Source organism: Fukomys damarensis, unplaced genomic scaffold, assembly GCF_012274545.1.
Source record: "Fukomys damarensis isolate Sample0158 unplaced genomic scaffold, DMR_v1.0_HiC HiC_scaffold_3, whole genome shotgun sequence".
Taxonomy (NCBI): Eukaryota; Metazoa; Chordata; class Mammalia; order Rodentia; family Bathyergidae; genus Fukomys; species Fukomys damarensis.
The window spans coordinates 22148711-22171435 of record NW_022900915.1 but is presented as its reverse complement, the minus strand read 5'-3'; the positions used below and the strand labels follow the sequence as shown (position 1 = coordinate 22171435).

The window sequence follows — 22725 nt, the reverse complement described above, 5'->3', positions numbered from 1 at the left end:
CCCTCTTTCTGTTCCAAGTTATAATATAGAATATGATATTGCATTTTATTTTCAAGTCTTTTAGTCTCCTCTACTCTAAAAGTTTCTCAGTCTTTTCTTGTTTTTCCTGATCTTAACAAACTTGAAGAATTACCTAGATATCCTTACACTGTTTTCCATCCAGGAGTTGTCTAGTTTTTTCCCCATCATTAGATTAAACTTTTAGGTTTAAAAAAATACCATCCAGGTGAAATTCTCATCACATTCTGTCAGGAGTACCTGATATCATCGGTGATGTTAATCTTCCTCACTTGAATAAAACATTTTTTAGTGGTAGATGCCTCTATGATTTTCTTTCTACACATATCATATTCCTCATATATTGTTCCTTAAGGTGCTTGAGAACATAGAAAAACCCAAGAAGTAGGAATTCCTTTAAAATAACTATGCCTGCAGATCAGTATCTGTAACCATATATAGATTTAGCCATAAAATGGTGACTTTTTTTTTAACTTTCTCCAATTAAAAAATAGTTTGAGAAAAAGGAGTCAGGAAAGTTTGATTGTATTCCTTTAGTAATGCAAAGTATTTCTTTCTAGTAAGCATATAATTAACAATCTGGATATTATGTGACTCCAATTTTTAACAAATTCATTAAATAGAATATTATCTTGTGAATTGAAAACCTGAAAAAATAGCTATTAATTGTAAACTTTTACTTAGCAGTATTTATGATTCTGGCCTCATAAGGGAATTTGCCATTCTGAATATTTGCAACTGATCTGGCATCCTTTTGAATATCTATGGTTTGAATGGAAATGTAGTTGTAGAGATGTAGTTTTGAGTGTGTATGTTAGGTTACGAACCTAATTCTTTATACAGTGACAAATGAGAAATACAGTAGAAGTTGACATTTTTCTCAAGACCAAGATTACATGTACATCATAGTAATATTTGATATATATAATTCACTTTTGGTGGGGATGTAAAATAGGAGAGCCACTGTGGAAAACAGTGTGGAAGTTCCTCACAAAATTAAAAATAAAACTACTGTATAATCCAGGTATTCCATTACTGGGTGTATACAAGGGATGATCAAAAAATAGGGTGAATATTCACTTTTTAAAAAAAACTTTTTACAGTAAAATACACATTGTAAGACCAGTGAGGTAAGTGTGTTCAAGGAGAGTATTGTGAAGAGGATTCATGACAATGTGTCTTTTATGTAATGAATTTTTAAATTTGAAAATTCAGATTTTTATCAGCCTATATTGATCAAATATTTATTTCAGTTAAATGAAAACATTGTGTGTGTGTGTGTGTGTGTGTGTGTGTGTGTGTGTTTACTATCATCCACTTTGTTCCCTGGATCTGGCACCAGGCAACTTGTGGCTTACATAAAGTCAAAATGACCATAAAAGGTAAATGTTTTGAATCACTTCAGGGCATTAAAGCAGGCACAACACTGCAGATGAATACATTCGTGGACAATGGCTTTACAGAGCTGTTTGAAAAGTTAAACATGGGATACATGTATTCGAAGTGAATGGAAGTATTTTGAGGGTGAATAATGGCAATGTGTCTTTTACTGTAATGATTTTTAAATTTTAAATATTCACAACATGTTTTGTTCACACCTTTCGTATATCCAAAGAAATAAAATCTATATCAAAGAGACTCCTGAATCGCATGTTTATTATAACATTACTCACAATAGCCAAGATATAGAATAAACTTCCATTGACTAATGACTGGATAATGTGATATATATTATATATTATTTGGCCATTAGAGAATGAAATGTTGTCATTTGTAGCAAAATGGATAGAACTGGACAACATTATGTTAAGTCAAATGTACCAGATACAGAAGACAGATACCATACTTTTTCATTCATGTGTGGTACTTAAATGAGTTGTTTAGCTAGAAATAAAGTAGAATACTGGCCATTAGAGGCTGGGAAAGGAGGAGAATCAAATAGAAGGAGGCTGGATAATAAGTACCAAAACCGTGTTAGATAGGAATAGCTTCTGGTGTTCCATAGCACAGGAGAATGATCATGGTTTATAATAATTTATTATTCATTTTATAAAGAACTAGAAGATATAAGTTAAAAGGTTCTCAACATAGAAAAAATGCTTGAGGAGATGGAAATGCTAAGTACTCTGATTTGATCATCACACATTGTATACATGTACTGATTGATCACATTCTGTCCCACATCATGTTTAATCATTATGTATTAATTTCAAATCAAAGTGCACAGCAAAAGAAAAAAAATATAATCTAGGAGCCTGGTTTTAGGGTAGGAATAATTTATAGAGTAACTGAGCCATAGCAAGTCTTTATCTTACTTTGTCTACATATGTATAGAAAGGAACCAGTGATCAAAGTTTTAGCATGTAGCCTTCAGGAATGTAATGATTTTATATACAAGTAATGGTCATTACCCTTAGCCAGAAGAAAGTAAATTATTAAACTCTTAAACATAGAAATGTATTATTAAGCTATATTTGTTTGCCTAAATCTAAGTACTGAGTAAAGAGATCATTTAATAAATCACACTTCATTTTACAGTATTTCACAAAAACTTATTTTCTCTTACTCAGAATTCAAAACATGAAGTTGGCTAAAATGCAAGTAAAATAAAAATTCTAGCAGTGTGGAATAACTATAATACTTAAATGTCTAGAGTGTGCTTTATGTTAAAGCTGTTTTAAGCCTTAACATATAGAACTCTTTGATGCTCCTATAACTGCAGTCCTGTAAAATCTTCATTTAAGAAACAGAAACTAAAGCATAGAAAGGTTAAATAGTTAGTTGTCTGAGAGCCAATGTTTTATAATTGTTACCAGTCATGATTTAAATCTAATCAGAATCCAATGCAAATTTTGTTAATCACGCTGCTATACTAAAAATGGAAGTGGAGTTAGCCTGTCAGAAGACAAACTCATATCCTGCAGGGCTGCCAGGGTTGGGCCACAGATGAACTTCTGAAGTACCTAGGAGAAAATTAGAGATAGAACTGCAATCAGCTCTGAGACTACAAAATTTAAAACATATCCATGGCCTGGGACTCATAGCCACACTTAACCTCATAAGCCTATAGTACCTGTACAGTATATGGAGTTCCACTTCACAGCATGGTTACTGCAGTAATGTAATAAGATGTAAAGCTACCTTATAAAGCTTTAGTTAATCAGGAAGAATTACATTGGAAACAATGTTTTGCCCACAGTTGGGGAGCTGAGAATGATATTTTAGAGTCATATTTCTTGGCACGGACTGTTTTTCAGATAAAATGTGTTGTACATAAGGTGTTATAAAGTGTGAGTAGGTTTCAATTTACTGTGATAAGTATTCACTAATAACATACAACTTCATTTAAAAATAAGATTAATGAATTGGTAAGTGTTCTTAATATTCTTTATGTTATTAGATATATAAAGATATATATGATATACATTATATATATTCTTTGATATACATATTTTATATCAAATTTAAGTCTAAACCAGGTGTGACTCATATATATAAAATGAGTTTTGAGGTACCAAATTTTATATATTAGTTTTTTAACTTTTCCCGTGTGTCTTCTGTATAGAGTACACCTCCTAAATTCTTGTTTCTTATCTCTTATCTGTTCTCATCTATTTTTATGATCTTTCTTTAAAAATTATTTCAGATTCTGAGTAATTAAATTAAAACATAGAAAAAAATTAAGAAAATAAACGTAGTCCATGCCATTGCTTGCCACTTCTGTATTTTTATGAAAGCACAATATATTAATATAACTTGTAATAAATGACCCATAAAGCACATAGCAGTCTTTTCCTTTTCAGAAGCTTTATTAGTACCTGTTTGCAATTTGTCACGTTCACGTTGCTTGGGTGGAGTTGCACATGTATAAGCCACATCTTTCTTTTTCATCCCTTCCCCCTCTCTCTCCCCTTCCCTCGTCTCTCTTGATACCCTTCCCACTATATCCCAACTTCTATTCTCTGTCTTTTGTTTACTCTTCATTTATAATTCGAGTTTCATCTCCAATTTATTTCACTTAACATATGGTCTCAAGGTGCACAGCTACCACATACATATTTTTGCCAAAATTTTTACCTCGTCTCTGAAATGGAAAGAGAAAACAAAAGCTTGTTTGCTTTTCTTGTTCCCATGTATCTTCACGCCATATGTGAATCCCCGAGTGTTACCATAGTCATTCATGCCCCGCTGAATATCAGACACTAGTGATGGGAGACTTCTAAAAATAAATTTGTGCAAATTTTTTCATCCCCTTTTTTCAAATGGTAATTTTTTGAGAATACAAACAATATTTACCAGAGCTATTTTGTCTGGTTAGTTAAATAGCAAAGAACTATCAGGTTCATAAGACACTGTGGTCATGGAAATAACCTGAAGCATTGCCACAGGTGGGGAGGAAGTTGAAAAAGACAACTGTCCAAAAAAGGGAAAAGGGGTGTTTGTTTGAAAAAGAAAAACTGTCTAAGAAAGTGGAAAGACAATGGGAAGTTTATGGAAGGCTTTTCTGACATAACTCCAGTTCAGTTCTCTACAGTGTGGGATTCTTTTTACCCCAAATCTCAGTGTTCCAGACCGTACAATATTGTAACATCTATTGAATGATTAAATTGCAAAACATAGTAGTAATTTTAATTTTCTGAATTTTCCTAGTATTAACAAATATCTTCTCTTTATGCATAATTTGAAGTCATATAAATATTGTTCTGATTGGAGATAGATAAGGCATCAGTGTAGATGCCAGAGCTCTAAGCAGAATTCTGACTGAAGGGCATTGTAGCCAGATACAAAATAATACCAAGAAAGGTTATAGTTACCTCAGAGATGTCTACTCAGGGCAGAAGTTGTCATATCATATCAGAGTCTCAAAATATTTAAGGTAGATCTGCCTCCATACTGCAGTGTGGCTATCATAGATACAGCTAAGCCACTGACAGCCCTGTACTCTTTCTTTCTAATCCTATTTCTAGATTCATTGCTAGTGTGTGCTTTTAGAGAAATTTCTGATGTAAGCAGAATAATTTTCTTTTGCCAGCCTATCCATATCATTTGATTGTATCATGACCTTCCCATGTTCTACATTTAAAGTTGTAAGTTTGGTAGATTAATAAAAGTGCTATCTTTTTTTATTTTTTTCCTACTGGGATTCAAACTCAGGACCTTGCACTTATGAGGCAGGCATGGTGCCACTGAGCTAAATCCCCGTCCCCAAAACTGCTATCTTTTTGTTTCTATAAAACAGTTGTTTTCCCCTTGGGCTAGATGAAATACATCTGAAGTAGAAAATAAAATCCCACTTAGGCATGACATTTTCATCTGCTCATTAAAATTGTATTAATGTCATATAATGTCATGACATCATAATACAATGACCAATGATTAAAATGACCTACAATAACTTGAATATCTGTGTGATCTAAACTTTTCTGGACATCTTTTTGTAGCATTTAAGCTATTATTTTAGTGAAAACTTTTTTAAAAATTAATTTTATGGGTACATTTTGGATATATATAATGAAAACATTCATCATAGGGAATTTGTACCTGTACATGATATATGTTGATTATTTTTCCCATTCCCCTCCCCTCCATTTAGCCCTTCTTCCTTTCATATTTACAAACTTTCTTCCATTTTTTTCTTTCTATTTTTTTTCCTTTTAAAAACCTGTTTTGTTTTTCCACACAAGGTGTTATATGAAGTGATTTATTTATCTAGGGTTTCTGGGAATTTATGATGAAAGACCAGGAATGGAATACTCCATGTGAGTCAATATGAAAAGATCACGAGTTAATAAAATATTTGCTGTTGGTAAAAATAAGTTGATACAGGTTGGAAATAGGTGAGTGATGCATTGCTCATTTAGAATTGAGGGTATTAGCGTTATCTATTGTTGAGTTCTTAATTTGAAGTCTGAATAATGAGAATGAATTAGCTGGCAATTTGTAAGGAGAGGTTATTCTATTGATCTGCTGAAGATGAGTTCTAAAAAGAAAGCTCTTATGATCCAAAGGGAAAGGGATGACTGCTTGGGCCAGTGACAGCAAACCTTTAAAAAACAAATGCCCAAACTGCAACCCAAAATCCAGTTATTTATCACAAAGTGCCATCACTCAACACTGCAACTAAACCTGAATATTGAGGTTTTATTTTTATTTTATTTTCATTGAGTTTATTGGTATTTTTTAAGTATATAGTACAGTTACATTCATCATTGGGATCTCATACCTTTATGTGACAGATCTTGGTTCTCAATTTTTGCCCATACCCCTGTCCTCCCTTCACCACCCCCACTCTCCCCTATTTACAAAGACTTTGTTTCCATTTTTTTCTTTTCTCTTATTTTTTCTTTTCTCTTATTTCTTTTTGCCTACCTTTCCCACTTCCCCTGTACATTTCAGCCCTTTTCTTCCTATTTCACATTATCAGTTATACCATTTGAATCTTATTCACACTTTGAGTTTTTCACACCAGAGAAACTATTTGGTATTTATACTTCTGTGTCTTATTTATTTCACTTGAGTATGGTCTTAATATGCATCCATTTTCCTGTGAATGGCACTAGTTTCTCATTCTTTATGGCTGAAGAGTACTCCTTTTTATAGAAAAAACACATCTTTATTCACTCTTCAATTGATGGGCAACTGGGCTGTTTCCAAGTTTTAGCTTTTACAAACTGTCCTGCTGTAAACATGGGTGCACATATATCACTGTGGTATGATTCTTTTAATTATTTTGGAAAAATACCCAGCAGAGGGATGGCTGGGTCAAGTGGAACCTCTAATCCTAGTTCTTTGAGGTATTTCCATATTGACTTCCATAGTGGTTGCACCAGTCTGCACTCCCACAAACAATGGAGAAGGGTTCCTTTCTCCCCACAACCATGCCAACATTTATTATTGTGTGATTTCTTGATAGCAGCCATTCTTTGTGGGGTAAGGTGAAATCTCAGAGTTGTTTTCATCTGCATCTCTCAAATGACCAGTGATGTGGAGCACTTTTTCATATATTTACTTGCTGCTTTTATTTTTTTGTCTGAGAAATGTCTGTTCATTTCAGATGCCCATTTTAGAATTGGGTCTTTATATTTGGGGGCACTGGTTGTTTTGAGTTCTTTATATATTTTAGGTAGTAGTCCTTTGAGGAGCAGCTAGTAAAAAGTTTTTCCCACATTGTAGGTTGTCTCTCAGTTCTGTTGATGTTTTCTTTTGCAGTGCAGAAGCTTTTCAATAAGATGAGATCCCAGTTTGATTCTTTCTGCTAGTTCCTGTGCTAATGAGGATTTGTTCATAAAGTCTTTTCCTATGCCAATGTTTTCCAGAGTTCTGCCTAACTTATCTTCCAGCAAGTTTAGTGTTTCTGTTTTAATATTTAGATCTTTAATCCTCTTGGATTTTAATTTAGTGCATGGTGACAGATAAGGGTCTAGTTTTAATCTTTTCCAGGTTGAGATCCAGTTTTTCCAACACCATTTATTAAAGAGGCTATCTTTCCTCCAGTGGGGACAGTCAGCTCCTTTGTCAAAGATGAGGTAGCTGAGTGCATCTGGAGTTGTTTTTGTGTCTTCCAATCTATTCCACTGATCCTCAGATCTGTTTCTTTGCCAGTACCATGCTGTTTTTATCACAGTGGCTTTGCAGTATAGTTTCAAATTGGAAGTTGTTATATCCGCTGCCATGTGTCTGTTGCCTAGGATGGCTTTTGCTATTCTAGGTCTCTTATGGTTCCAAATGAATTTATGCATTCTTCTTTCTAGTTCTGTGAAGTATAGTGTTGGGATTTCAATTGGCATTGTATTGAATCTGTATAGCAGTTTTGGTAGTATGGCCGTTTTCACTATGTTGATTCGTCCTACCCAGGAGCAGGGGACATCTTTCCATTTTCTTATACCCTCCTTGATCTCTTTTTTCAGAGTGCTGTAGTTTTCAGTGTAGAGGTCTTTTGCTTCTTTTGTTAGATTGATTCCTAGATACTTCATGTTTTTGGATGCTATTGTGAAAGGAATTGTTTCCCTAATTTCTCTCTCAGTAAATCTGTTATTTGTGTACAAGAAGGCTATTGATTTTTGGGTCTTCACCTTGTATCCAGCTACTCTGCTAAAAGTGTCAATTAAGTCTAGAAGTCTTTTGGTAGAGTTTTTTGGGTCTTCACTGTAGAGTATCATATCATCAGCAAATAATGACAATTTAACTTCTTCCTTTCCTATCTTTATTGCTTTAATTTCTTTCTCATGTCTAATTGCTGTGGCTAATGTTTCCAGAACTATATCTAAGAGGAGTGGTGATAGTGGGCATCCTTGTCTTGTTTCTGATTTTAATGTGAAGGTTTTCAGTTTTTGGCCATTTAATATGATGTTGACTGTTGGTGTATCATAGATAGCCTTTATTAAGTTGAAACATAGACCATCTATTCCAGTTTTTTGCAGAGTTTTTATGATGAATGGGTGTTGATTTTATCAAATGCTTTTTCTGCATCTATCGAGAGGATCATGTGGTTTTTGTCCTTGACTTTGTTAATATAATGTATTATATTTATTGATTTATGTATGCTGAACCATCCTTGCATCCATGGAATAAATCCAACTTGGTCAGGATGTATGATCTTCTTGATGATCCTCTCTTTCCTGTTTGCTAGTATCTTATTGAGGATTTTTGCATCTATATTCATTAAGGAGATTGGCCTGCAGTTCTCTTTGCTTTAATTTCTTTATCATGTCTAATTACTGTGGCTAATGTTTCCAGAACTATATTGAACAGGAGCAGTGATAGTGGACATCCTTGTCTTGTTCCTGATTTTAGCGTTAAGGTTTTCAGTTTTTGGCCATTTAATATTTTGTTGGCTCTTGCTTTTATAGACAGCCTTTATCAAGTTAAGATAAAAACCAACTGTTCCAATTTTCTGCAGGGTTTTTATCATGAATGTGTCTTGAATTTTGTCAAATGGTTTTTCTGCATCTATTGGTATGATCATATGATTTTGGTTCTTGACTCTGTTAATATAGTGTGTTCCATTTATTGATTTACATATGTTGAATCATCCTTGCATCCCTGGAATAAATTCAACTTGTTCAGGGTGTATGATCTTCTTGATGACCCTCTGTATTCTGTTTGCCTGTATCTTACTGAGGATTTTTGCATCTATGTTCATTAAGGAGATTGGCCTGTAGTTTCTTTTTTTGGTTGGGTCTTTCCCCGGTTTTGGAATCAAAATAACACTTGCTTCCAGGAATGAATTTGGACATATTGCTTCCCTTTCAATTTCACTGAAAAGTTTAAAGAGTAGTAGCATTAGTTCTTCTCTAAATATTTTGTAGAATTCAGCAGTGAAGTCATCAAGACCTAAGCTTTTCTTAGTTGGTAAACTTTTAATTATGTTTTCTATTTCACTGATTGTAATTAGGGTGCTTAGAATTTTTTATCTTCATTCAACTTTGTAATTCCTAAGTATCAAGAAATCTGTCCATTTCTTCTGTGTTTTCCATTTTATTAGAGTTTAGGTTCTCCAAGTAGATATTGATGATCCTCTAGACTTCTGCTGGATCTGTTGTGACTTCACCATATTTTGTTACTAATTGCATGGATCTGGGCCTTTTGTTTCCTTTTTTGACAAGATTAGCTTAGGGTTTATTGATTTTATTTATTCTTTCAAAAAATCAACACTTTGATTCATTGATTTTTGTTTTGGTATTATTCTCTTAGTTTTCATTGCATTAAATTCTGCTCTGGTCTTTATAATTTCCTCCCTTGTACAAACTTTGCATTTTTCTTGCTCTTCTTTTTGTAGGAGCATAAGATTCCTCAATACGTTGTTTATTTGAACTCTCTCTGTTTTCCTAGTGTGGGCATTCACTGCTATGAAATTTCCACATAGAACTGCTTTCATTGTGTCCCAAAGATTACTGTATGTTGTTTTGGCATTATTATTTATTTATAAAAACTGATTAATTTCTTCTTTAACTTCCTCTTTTGCCCATTGGTTGTTCAGGAGAGTATTGTTCAATTTCCACATGTTTGTGAAGTTCTTAGGGTTTCTTATGCTATTGATCTGCAGCTTAATCGCACTGTGGTCTGATATTATACGTGGGATAACTTTGACTCCTTTGCATTTATTTAAACCTGTTCTGTGAGCTTGTATGTAGTCTATTTTGTAGAATGACCCATTTGCAGCCAAAAAGTATTTATATTTTGATTTTGTGGGATAGAACACTCTAGACATTTATTAAGTCCATTTGTTCAAAAGCTTGGTTCAGTTCTAATATTGTTGATTTTTTGTCTGGATGATCTGTCTATTTGTCATAGTGGGGTATTTATATCCCTTGCTACAATTGTATTAGTGCTTATTTGGTTTTTCACCTCCTTTAATATTTGTTTTATGTATTTGGGGGCATTAATATTTGGTGCATATATATTTATGATTGCCATCTCTTCCTCTTGGGTTGTTCTCTTTACAAGGATGTAGTGGCCTTCTTTGTCTCTCTTAATCAGTTTTGGCTTGAAATTTACTTTGTCTGCAAATAATATAGCTACCTCTGCTTTTTATCCAGGCTCCTGTTGCATGGAGAACTGTTTTCTGTCCTTTCACTTTGAGTCTATGAGTTTCTTTTTGAACTAGGTATGTCTCTTGTATACAACGTATTGTTGGATTTTGCTTCTTAATCCATTTTTGCCAGTCTATTTCACTTGATGGTGAATTAATGCCATTGACATTAATGGTTATAACTAATATGTATTGACTTATCATTGTGATGTTATTGTCCTGCTGATGGCTCTTTTTAATTTTTCTCCCTCTCCCTTTAGTTTGTTGCCTTGCCTAATTGATCTGCTCCATTGGGCCTCTTGGTGTTGTAACCTTCATTGTCTTCTTCTAAATTATTGTTTAGAATTGTTTGCAGTTCTGATTTGGTATTCATGAAGCTTCTCAGGTGTCTTTTGTCATGGAAATGTCTTATTTCCCCATCCATTTTAAAAAAGAGTTTTGCAAAATACATCAGTCTAGGTTTGAGGTTGTTTTCTTTTATCACTTGAATTACCTCTATCCAGGATCTCTTTGACTCACTGAGGGTCTGTGTTGAAAAGTCTGCTTTGATTCTGAAGGCTTTCCTTTGCATGTGATTTCTTTCTTTTCTCTGACTCCTTACAGTGTTTTGTTCTTCTATTGGGTTATATTTCTAGGTGCAGATTTTTTTTTTTTTTTTTTTTTTTTTAGCATAGCGAGTTGGAATTCTATATGCCTCACTTATGTGTATGTCAAATTCTTTCCTTGGAGTGTTTGGGAAGATTTCTGTCATTAATTCTGTGAACAGGTTTTTTATATCATTTGTACTTTGTCCTGCTACTTCATGGATTCCTATCCATCTTATGTTATTCTTCTTTGCATCATCTAGGAGTTGTTGGATCAATTTCTCTTGATCCCTTACTGTTTTTAAGAGATGTCTCTTTTCGTGGTCACTAACTGCAATCCTCTCTTCTATATCTGATATTCTATAATCACATGTATTGATTCTGCTGCAAATGCTTTCCATAGAGGTTTTAATCTCTTGGGTATCTATTTGAATCTGTTTTATGGATTCCATTTGTTTCCCATGTTTGACATTCATGGTTTCCATTTCTTTCCTATGCTGGGATTTTATGGCTTCTGTCATGCTTCTCAGCTCATCTATTTTTTGTCTATTTCTGTTGTAGAGTCTCTAATCATGTCTTTCATTGTGCTTATCCTCTCTGTAGTTATCTGGGAAATTATTTCTATTTTGAATTTTTCTAGAGCCTGATTGATCTGTTTTGTTACTTCCTGTGCTATGAATTCAGAGTGTCCTTATGGTTGATTGTCAGACTTTTCCACCGTATTTCCCATAAGAGTTTGCTGTTGGTGAACTGGAAGTCTCTATTTGTGCCTTGCTTAAGTTTTTCTCATTTTTATTTTTGTTGTTGGGCCGTCCTTGGTTTAATCCCTGGGTTAGTACTTTGATCTTCTTGATATAGCTGTTCTTTAGGTTTTGAGTCTCTGATGACTCAGAGATTCTCTAATTTTTATAATGTCAGAAAGGACAACTCATTAAATCATTCACAACCCTTTTGCCCAATTGATACCGTCAACAACACAGTAGCATCAAGCACAGCTTAGAAATTGACCATTTGTGGTAGTTATGAATCTATCAACTGTAACCATATGAATTAAATGAAAATTGAGGACCAGTCCAAAATATGTTTTCATGAATAAGCTGTTCAATATAGCAACTTTACCCTTCAGGATGGGGACTTTGAAGAAGTTTGGAGAGGAATAGATACATAAAAAAATAGGAGAAGGTTTCAAGTGAAGCCAGGGGACACAGGATGATCATGCAAACTCTAGGAAACTGTTGAAGACAAGAGGGAAAGACAGAGTATAAGAACAAAGACAAGAATAGAACAGCTTAACAGTAGTAGGAAAGCTATAAATTGTACTCACTTTCCTCTGAAACTAATGACAGTCAAGAGAAGGTAAAAGAAGAAAATTTAAAAAAAGAAATCTGAATTAGGGCAGAAAGAGGCACAAAAACAGGAAATGAAGAATAATGTGGGGAAGCAAGAGACTCAGCAGGAAAAAGAAGAAAGAAAAAGGAATTTTTTAAATTAAAATTAAAAATAAAAGGAAAAGATAAAGAATTTTTGAAGAGTCTCTTTCAGGGTGTATCTCTGCTGTCACAATTGACAGTGTGGCCAGCAATGTTCAGAATTAAGTCAGTTAGTCTCAGCTAGCCAACAGCAGACCCCTGAGATTCAGGCTGAATTCTGGCTGCAAGGCCCAAGTTGAGCTTCCTGACCTCCTGCATGGTTGAATTCTGCAAGGTTGTGCTGCTGGTTCCATCTGCCCTTCCCCTGAAGATAGTCCAAGTTCTGATGGAAGGTGGTGATTCTTCCAACTTACCAATTATGGAGGTCTGATGTGCCTTTATTGCAGTTGTTCACTACTTTTCTATCTTCTGGAGCTCAGCTAAATGGCCTTTATGATCACCTGTGCCTCCACAGTGTGGATCCAGGTACCGGCACAACCAGGAGGTCCTAGAGTATGGTGTGGGGTGGAGGGCATGCTACAGAGGCATCCGTGCGGCTGGGAAGTCCTCACCAATCTACTCTGATGAAGGCCCCAGGCACTGGAGGTGGGGTAGTGGCAAACTTCCTGCATGGCTGGGCAGTCCTCACCAGTCTGCTCTGATGAAGGCTCAGGGTGCTGGAAGAGGGGAGCAGAGAGCTCCCCTTGTGGCTGGGCATTCCTAACCAGAATGCTCCAATGAAGGACCAGGGCAGTTTTTTCACCCTTGATGTCTTGAGCTCACTGATTTCTTTCCATATATACTGGAAGCATTGGTTTTCCAACCATTCTGATCTTCCCCTTCAGAGTATGATTGACCAGTTTAGTCTGCACTGCTGGCAGCCTGAGCCTGAGTCTCCAGAGTGCTGCTTCCCAAGGAGCCCACAGTGCGGTGTGGCATGGACTCCAGATTTGAGGGTTTTTTTTTTTTAATTAATTAATTTATTTATTTATTGGTACCAGGGATTGAACTCGGGTCCTTGTGCTTGCAAGGCAGGCCACCAAACCACTGAGCTAAATCCCCGGCCCCTTGAGATTTTATTTTAGAAAAATAACTTCTATGTTAACATTTTTTGTCTTAAAAAATAGTGTGCCATAAGTTCATCACCTCTGACTTAGGCTATGGCAGTGACAATAAATCCTAAATGATAGGGGCAAGGAAGATGATCGATCATAAGTTGGATATATAGAATAAATTATATTAATCAATACCACATTGTTCTCAGATTTCTGCAGTCAGATCTGAGAAATGATAGCATAGATTTTAATGTATGGATTACATGTAATGAATATATTTTTAGGATTACTGTAGATTAGAGTTGAGAATGAGGGAGACTTGCAGAGGAGCACTGGTTTGTCAGTAGGGTATATATAGGCACAAAACTAACAGTGCTGTCATCTGGCTCTAAAGTGAAGTAATGCTGTCTGGTGGAGATGGAAGACTTATATAGTGAACAAAATATAAAATCATGCAAAGTGCTCATAGTAGAGTATATTGAAGCTGGAAACTCAGAGATGATGACCAAAATCCTCACATTCCACTTTTTATTATTGGACTGAGCTTCTGGGTCTAATCGCATCTTAGAGGTCGTGGTAGCCCTGTTACTCCGTGTAATGAAAAATTTCACAGAAATTGAGCAACTTGTCTAAGCTCCTAGAACTAATTACTGACAAAGTTGGAGTGAGAAGAACTTGGATTCTTAAAGTTTATGCAATGAAATTGTATTGAAATGAATCTTAAAGGGATACATAAAATAGGTTTTCCCCCTATACTTAATGCATGAGTCTTATCTCTTTTCTGAGCATATTTATAAGAAAATCATTTGAACAAATTGCAATACTTTAATGTATCTTTGTACAGTGCTCTTTGGATAATAAGGTATGGTTTCTCTAGATGCAGGTGCAGTGTATTTATAATGTCTGTTCTTCTGGACATTATAGGCCATAAACCTTGATGATGACCATGTTTTGCTAATTCTTCAGGCAGAATAATATGCTGTGGAGGTATGGTTGCCCTCAACTAGTTTTCAAAGGATGCTTTGGAGAGCCTTGAAATCCAGGGCAGACAACTGTCACAGGAAGAGGGCCACCTGAGAAAATTCCCACTAGATCAGTGCCCATCAAAGTCATGAGGTCAAGGATTACCCCTAAAACTTCAGAATTGTAGTGTACCACCAACATGCAACACTTGGCTGGAGAACCTCAGGAACTCTACTCCACCTCTGAGAACTTCTTCATAGGCTATACCTTGCTATTCCATGGGAACAAGTCTACCCCAGGCCACTTGGGAGCCAAACTTCATCCCACATGTCCAGAGGCAGAATAAAGTCAAAGAAGTTTATTCTCAGTCTTCAGTATATAATGTTATTTGTATTATTGTAGATTACTTGAGGGCCTGTTTTCCCTTTCTTTGTTTTTTTGTTTTTGTTATTGGTACTGGGGATCAAACTCGGGACCTTGTGTTTGTGAAGTAGGCAGTGGAACCACTGAGCTAAATCCCTAGCCTGTTATCCCTTTCTTATTGGTGGTTTGTTCCTTTGGAATGGGACTGTGTATCATATCCTTGTCCCATTACTGTATTTTGGAACCAAATCTCTTGTTTGATTTCAGTGTTACAGTTAGTGAATTTCCCTCAGAATACCTTGCTTTTCACTCATATTTGATTTATTATATTCAAGGGATATTTTGGACTTGGACTTTGTGATGGTTAATATTAATCGCCAACTTGATTGACTAGGAGCTACTTAGTATAGCACACTTCTGAGTATGCCTTGGTAGGTGTTGGAGGTGTGCCTTTGGGACCTCTTATTAGTTGATGCCTTTCCTCTTGGGCTCTTCCCCTTTTCTCTGCTTCCCAGATATCATGAGAAGAGCAGCATTCCTCTTCCATTTCCTTCTGCCATGATGTTTTTGCCTTTAAGCCAGCCAAACCATGAACTGAAACCTCAGAAACTGTAATCCAAAATAAACCATTTCCTTCTTTAGCTAGTATATATTAGGCATTTTGTCCCAGCAGTAAAAAGCTGACCAATACAAACTTTAAGGTTAATGTTGGAATAAGTAAAAACTTTGGAGAACGTTGGAATGGAATGTATGTATTTTGTGAGAAAGGCGATTTTGGGGAGGAGAACAGAGATGGAATGCTAAGGTTTGAGTTTATGTGATCCCTAAAATATTTACATTGTAACCTAAGACCCAATGTAAGATAGTATTGAGAGGCAGGGCCTTTGGGAGATAAGTACATGATGAAAGTAAGAAATGCATTTATGTTCTATATAAATTTCTTAGTCTCTGCTATATTCTAATAGCAGCACAAGCCTAACTGAAAGACTTGAAGCTAGAAAACTTCTAGAAGAAAACATAGAAGAAAAGCTTTATGACATTTGAATGGACATAGGCAGTTAAAGCAAAAATAATAAATTAACACTATTTCTCACTTCAACCCAGCAATGAAAATAATAAAGTGAAAAAGCAACCAATTAAACAGGGGAAATTTGAAAACCATGTATCTGATAAGGAGTTAATATTCAACCCAATAGTGGAAAAGAAAATGTGATATATACACATAATGAAATATTACTCAGCCTTAAAAGTGAAGAAAACCCCATCATATGCTACAACAATGTGTATGAACCTTGAGGACATTATATTAAGTGAAATAAGCCAGTTATGAAAATGCAAGTAGCTCACGATTTCACTTATGTGAAATAGCTAAAATAATCAAACTCATAGAAACAGAAAGTAGAATGATTAGTAAACAAGTTGAGAGAAGCAAGGAATTGTTCAATGAGTGTAAAATTTCAGTCATGCAATATTAAGTTACAGAGATGTACAACAATGTGCATATAATTAACAATATTGGATTATATAATTAAAAATTGAGAATAAATTTATGTGTTTTTTACTACAATGTAAAGAAAAGAAATGCCTATTTGACTTTTCATAATATAGACATTCCAATCTCTGCTGCAGTGTGAGCTTTACAAGTATACTTTAATGCAATATTTCTGGAAACAATCAACTTATATGTCTAACCATATAAATTCTATGACCAATAAAGTTACATAAATATGAAAATGTAACTGTATATTTCTAATTATTTTTAGTAAAAATGTCATGTAATAGTATATAATATCACTGATAATCGTTTAGCTACCTAAATGTCTCTAAAATATGAAACCTATAATAAATTCAATTATAAACTCTGAAAATTTTGTTAGATTTTTATAATCATTTTATAATTTTAAACTTAAATGTATTTCTGGCTGCCTTTTTGTCCCATAGCTCTTTAAAAACATCAGTGTTACCGTGAATTGATTGATGCCTTTTTTCCCTCTGTAGGTTTTCCAGTAGCAGATAGATATCAAAATGAATATTCCATTGATTTTTTTAATTTCAAAAAATGGCATCATAGCATCTAAATATATGAAAAATCTCCTGAAGGGTTAAGAGGCCAATGTCTTTTATACCTGATATTCTTGTCCATTTTGTCTTTATTCTTTCTATCAAAGGCATGGTTGAGGAAGGATAAAAAGCAACAAAATATAAAAGTGCATCATAGTTTGGCATTAAAGTAGGAAGAGAGGCATTTCTTGGCCTTTGTGGCAAATACTGGGTTGGGGATGGAAAAGGTAGCATGGAAATTATGATCTCAGTATAATGTGATTATGCATAAAAATGTTTGTGATTAATTAATTAAATGAATTGGTTATTCCACCTTGCCAACCTTCCTTTTCAAATTTTTTAAAAAGTACTATTGAGTTCTAATGGAAAAGACATTTAAGAGTAAAATATTAGTTGAAAGTAGATAAAATAATGAAATAAATAATTTCAATGAAAAGAACTGCAGGTAAATGGAATACTGAGAAACACCTTTAGGGTAATGGCCAGCAAATGTCATGCAAAGAGCTAGGTAGCAAAATGCTTAGGCTTTGTAGGCTATACAGTCTGTATTGTAACTCTGCCACTGTAGAACCAAAGTAGCAATAGATAATATGTAAAGTAATGAATCTGATAGTTTTCAAGTAAAAACTTTTATTAGACACACCAGACAAGGGACTGGATTTGGCTCCAGACCTTAGTATGCGAACACTCATCCTAGGATTTCAGTTTTTCTAAATCAGCTTCTTAAAGCCATCATACCACATGATACATGCATACCCGTATTTATGGCAGCACAATTTGCAATAGCTGAATCTTAGAAATAGCCCACATGCCCATCAGTAGATGAATGAATAAAGAAAATGTGAGATTTATATACAACGGAATACAACTGTGCCATAATAGAAGATAAACTTGCAGCATTTTTAGGTAAATGGGTGCACCTCAAGGCCATAATCAAGTGAAATAAGTCAAACACAAGTTTTAATATCACATTGTTTCTCTTGTGTGAGAAACCCAAAGTATAAATAATGAGTAAAACAGAGGATAAATATTAGGAAGTAAGAACTTGTTCAACTGGGAAGAGGAGCAGGAAATGGATGGGTGGGAAAAGGGATTTAAAGGAAAGAAAAAGAAGAAAAAACTGGAGCTTTTCCAAATGCAGAGAGGGAAAAGAATTGGAGGGAGAGGAGAGGGATTTTATAAAAAGAATTGAGGTATGTTATATGCATGTTCATATATAAATCCCCCAAGATGAAAGTTCATTATGTACTGCAAACATGTACCAATGAAGAAATGTCATGTAAGTTCCCTCATCTACAATATGAAAAGGCTGGAATACATGACTCCAAAGTTATTTCTAGTTCTAGCATTCTAGACTTTTGGAAGTTGGCTGTAGTATCTCTTATGGAACTTTATATCATACCTAGCAAGATTATAGCTATTGTCCTTTGAGCCAAAAATACTGAGAAGTGCACTGTTTTATTTCACTGAACTTGGGTCATACCTGGTCTTAGGTTATATATTCGTGGATATTGTATTATTTGCAAAGGAGACAGCCGAAGGGTTCTTGCCATTCTGCAGTGTTAGTAGAAGGTGGCCATTAAGGAATCGTATCTGAAAAGATTTCTGCCAAACTTGGGAAACCCACGCGCTCAGCTCTATATTTTAGCTACCTGAATTCTGCTGTTTAGGTATCAAGCTGAGCAGTAAGTGCTTCTTTCAAAAGAAGAAAATAGAGTCAGGAATACCTATACAGTATATTCTTACAGTCATTTTCAGTTTTTTCATTGTTTTACCTTCCTTATCTTTCCCTACAAACTAACCCATTTCTGTTTTATCACTGAGTCTTTGAAGATTTAATGTTTTAGACTGTTTCTCTGGATCGTCCTTAGTATACGCTGTCAACACCCCACTCAACAACTACAACATCCCCTCCCCTGCTAATCTCCCTTCCGTGCCTTCCATCTCTCCTAAATACCCTCCATGTACCAGCCAGTATCTTCTGCTTCAGTGTTTCCACTAGTATTTTGCTCTTCATTGACTTGTTCGGGCTTATATTCTCTTATGTAAAATTCATAAATTCTGTGTTTCTTAGAGTACAGTTTGAGTTAGTATCCAGTTTATACTTGGCATGTGTTTTTTTCATCCTTAATTTTGATGGGCTGGGAAATAGTCATATCTTATCAATTGTGGTTACAGAACAAAAACGTTTTTAAAAGGAGAACTCTGAAGAGTGACTTAAATGGAGCCTCCAGAACAGCTCTGTGTAACTTAATGTTTACTATAAGTGCTAGTTTATTTTAAAATGTATAATTAAATACAACTAAGCAACACAGAATTCTGAGGGAAAAAATTAATATCCTACAAATAAGAATAAAGAATTATATATTTTATATATCACTAGGGACTACTATCTTAATAAACTTTAAAGTCATTTTTAAAGCTAAATTAAGATATCTCTGATTCCATGACAAGTCATTAGGGATATTGCTCTGATTATCCCTTTTTTTTCCAATTAAAAATGATAATATTCTTGTTTACATAATAATCTCTCAGCTGCATTAAGTATGATGAGTTTCTCAGAGCCTCATTAATAGGTAAGATCAAATCTTAGTAGCATGAAATAATAAGAATTAAGAACTACCTGTTGAAAATAATAGGCTTTGGGCCAGGGATTTAGTTCAGTGACACCATGCCTGCTTCACAAGCACAAGGTCCTGAGTTCGATCCCTGATACCAAAACAACAACAGTGAAAATAATTGGCTTCTATTCTCCTATGTACAATTGGCTACAAATAATGACGTTTGTTGAATTTCCTACTTGTAGACATTTTTTTAATTCTCAAAATAACCTCACAGATATAAATATTATTGTATCCATTAAATATCTTTGTATTACTATTATAGAAGATATATTTCATAATTTTAGTGATTTTTACTTGTTCACTTAATGAAAATTCTCTAGAAAGTGTGGTAATCCAGTGGCTCCGATGTGTCAGCTAGGCTAGTGTCTGTTCTTCACTCTCTTCTGCTTTCCATAAAAGCAGATGCTTTCATCCTAAGACTGCCAGTCTTTATAGAATTATATACTATTTATGCCAGTTCTGTTTCATTCCTTTTATCTCAAAAATGCAAAGGTTTTTTCTTCTTTCCAGCATCTTTTTGCTTCATGGGCCTGAACTAAGTCATGTGCCTGTCTCTGGACCAATCACTTGGGAAGGAACATATTACAAATTCCGAGATTGTGTGTGTGTGTGTGTGTGTGTGTGTGTGTGTGTGTGTGTGTGTGTGTGTGTGTGTGTGTGTGTGTGTATTTTCATATATACATTTTTCTCTATTTTCCTGAGTGAAGAGGGTAAATAAGTTCAGAAAATGGCAGTTAAAATGCTAATCTCTCTTACAGAACTCCTGTTTAACATTTGGGGGTCTAGCAGAGAAAAATGTGAATGATTGTTTTTAAAGAACATTTATTTCATTCTAATTTACTTTAACTGCTTTCTGTGTACTGCAAGAAACCATACTTAACTAACTAAAAGGAAAAACAATGAGCCACACCTTTTAATGTTGAATTATGAATGAGGCTGGATTATTCAATGGCCATAGATGGGCCTTGAACTGTTCAAATGTGCTTAGTACTTCTGAATTTTAAATTTCATTTAATTTTGATTGGTTTAAATTTTAAAACTTCAAATACTTGATTCAGTTAGTGGAAAATTTTAAGTATGTTTAGAACAACAGGTATATGAATCTATTCAACTGTATCATGAAATTTGAACATATATTTTAAGTATATGTATACATATATATTATACACTAATTTACATACAATATTTCAGAAGAAAATTTGCATTGAAATTAAGGTATAACCATAAGAATAAAATAGTATATTCCAGAGGCTTAGTATGATAAGGAAGTAAAATATCTCTAGTATGTTTTTTTTTCAGCTTTAATTAAGTTTATTGGTACATTTTAGGGATACAGTACAGTTACATTCATTGTTGGGATCTTGTACCTCTACATGACAGGTCTTGGTTCTCATTTTTTCCCCTTGTCCCTGCCCTCCCTTCACCCACTCCTCCCCTCCCCATCTGCAAACACTTTATTTCCATCTTTTCCATTTTTTTCTTTTCCCTTATTACCCTTCCCCTACCCATCCCACCTTCCCTACACCTTTAGCCCCTTTCTTCCCATTTCACAATGTCAGTAGTCTTATTAGGATCTTACGTATTATTTCAGTTTATTCACACTCAAGTATGTTTTTAGATTGATGCATGTCAATACAAAATATTTTGCATATATTGGGATAAAGAAAATATATTTTTAATTCAATTTTATCCTTTTTTAACATTATAGAATGTGTTTAGCAGTGAACTTTAAATTACTATTTAGATTGTATTGTTTTTGTCTTGGACCCTATAGTGTCTTAAGTTTTTCTAAGACAACTAGAATCTGTTAGATGCACAGAATTGCAGTTATGGTCAGTGACTAAACCTTGTTAAAATTGTAACGTTTCTCTTTTTGTCTATTTTGCCTATTGTTAAAAAGGTGGTGTGAATACTTACAAGTTTTAATTAATCGCCGAATCTAGTAGCAACTAATCTAGTATCATTTACTTTTCTGTTTAACTTGTAATAATTAGTCTTTTATTATTATTAGGGAAAATCAAATTCTTCAGTAAATTTTAGTGAAACAAATTGGTGAAAATCATGACATGGGAACAAGTATGGCTTTGACCAAATATTGTCATACCTTGGGTAACATACAGTATAAAGCATTTAAAGTATTTACACAGTATCCAAAAAAGTTCATCGTGTCTGCTAACAAGTGTATTCTTTTCACGCTAAATTTTGTCCCCACCTGAAACAAATGGGGCAGAAGGCATGGGCAAACATGTAACAACTTTTATTTCTTCAGATATCCCTAATAGGCTATTAGGCTATAAATTTTTCTCATTCTTCTGTTGATCCCTCCAGGAGGTGATTTCCTGTCCTTTCTGAGAAAGAAGAAAGATGAATTAAAACTCCAACAGTTAGTGACATTTTCCTTAGATGCTGCTGCTGGTATGTTTTATCTCGAGAGTAAAAACTGTATACACAGGTAAGGAGAATATTTATAAAGCATTTTTCACCTTTTAAAATAGAATGCTAGAGGGCTGGGGATTTAGCTCAGTGGTACCACCACCTGCCTCACAAGAATAGGGTCTCAAGTTCAATTCCTGGAACCAAAAAAATAAATAATAAATAAATAAAACAGAATGCTAGAAAATGGTATATTTGCTATAATGTATCAGTAAATATCTTTTGTATACCATAATTTAATGGTGGCATTACATATATTTTGTGTAAAAACATATATGGTAGTTGCTAGTGTTCACATAAACACTTGTTTTCCTCTTAAGGTAAGTACTTAATTACACAGTACCTTGCTTCTTAGGATTTATATTATTTGTAATCATGAACAATAATGACTAGATATATACTGTAATTTACTAATGTTAAACTACAGCCTTATAATAAAACGAATGGTTTTCTATGTTGCTTATTCTCATTCTCTAAAATTATGTAACACCGTAATAATAAAATAATGAATGACAGTGAATTTGCCAAGGTTAAAAGATTTAGCATACTAGGCTGTTGAAAAATAAATTTTAGAAGGTCCAGGGATTTAGCTCAGTGGTTCCACCGCCTGCGTTGCAAGCACAAGGACCCGTGTTTGATCCCTGATACCAAAAAAAAAAAAAAAAAATAGATTTTAGAAAACAC

At 34.3% G+C, this 22725-nt stretch overlaps 1 protein-coding gene across 2 annotated transcripts in view; it reads left to right on the top strand.

Annotated features, from left to right (window-relative positions):
* Positions 1 to 22725, top strand: part of Fer (FER tyrosine kinase) — a 360047-nt gene that overhangs the window by 247878 nt on the left and 89444 nt on the right. For both annotated transcript variants that reach the window (XM_033767413.1, XM_033767416.1), the window contains one exon: positions 21937 to 22060. In XM_033767413.1, the coding sequence (XP_033623304.1) occupies positions 21937 to 22060 (124 nt within the window). The remainder of the gene's footprint in view (positions 1 to 21936; positions 22061 to 22725) is intronic.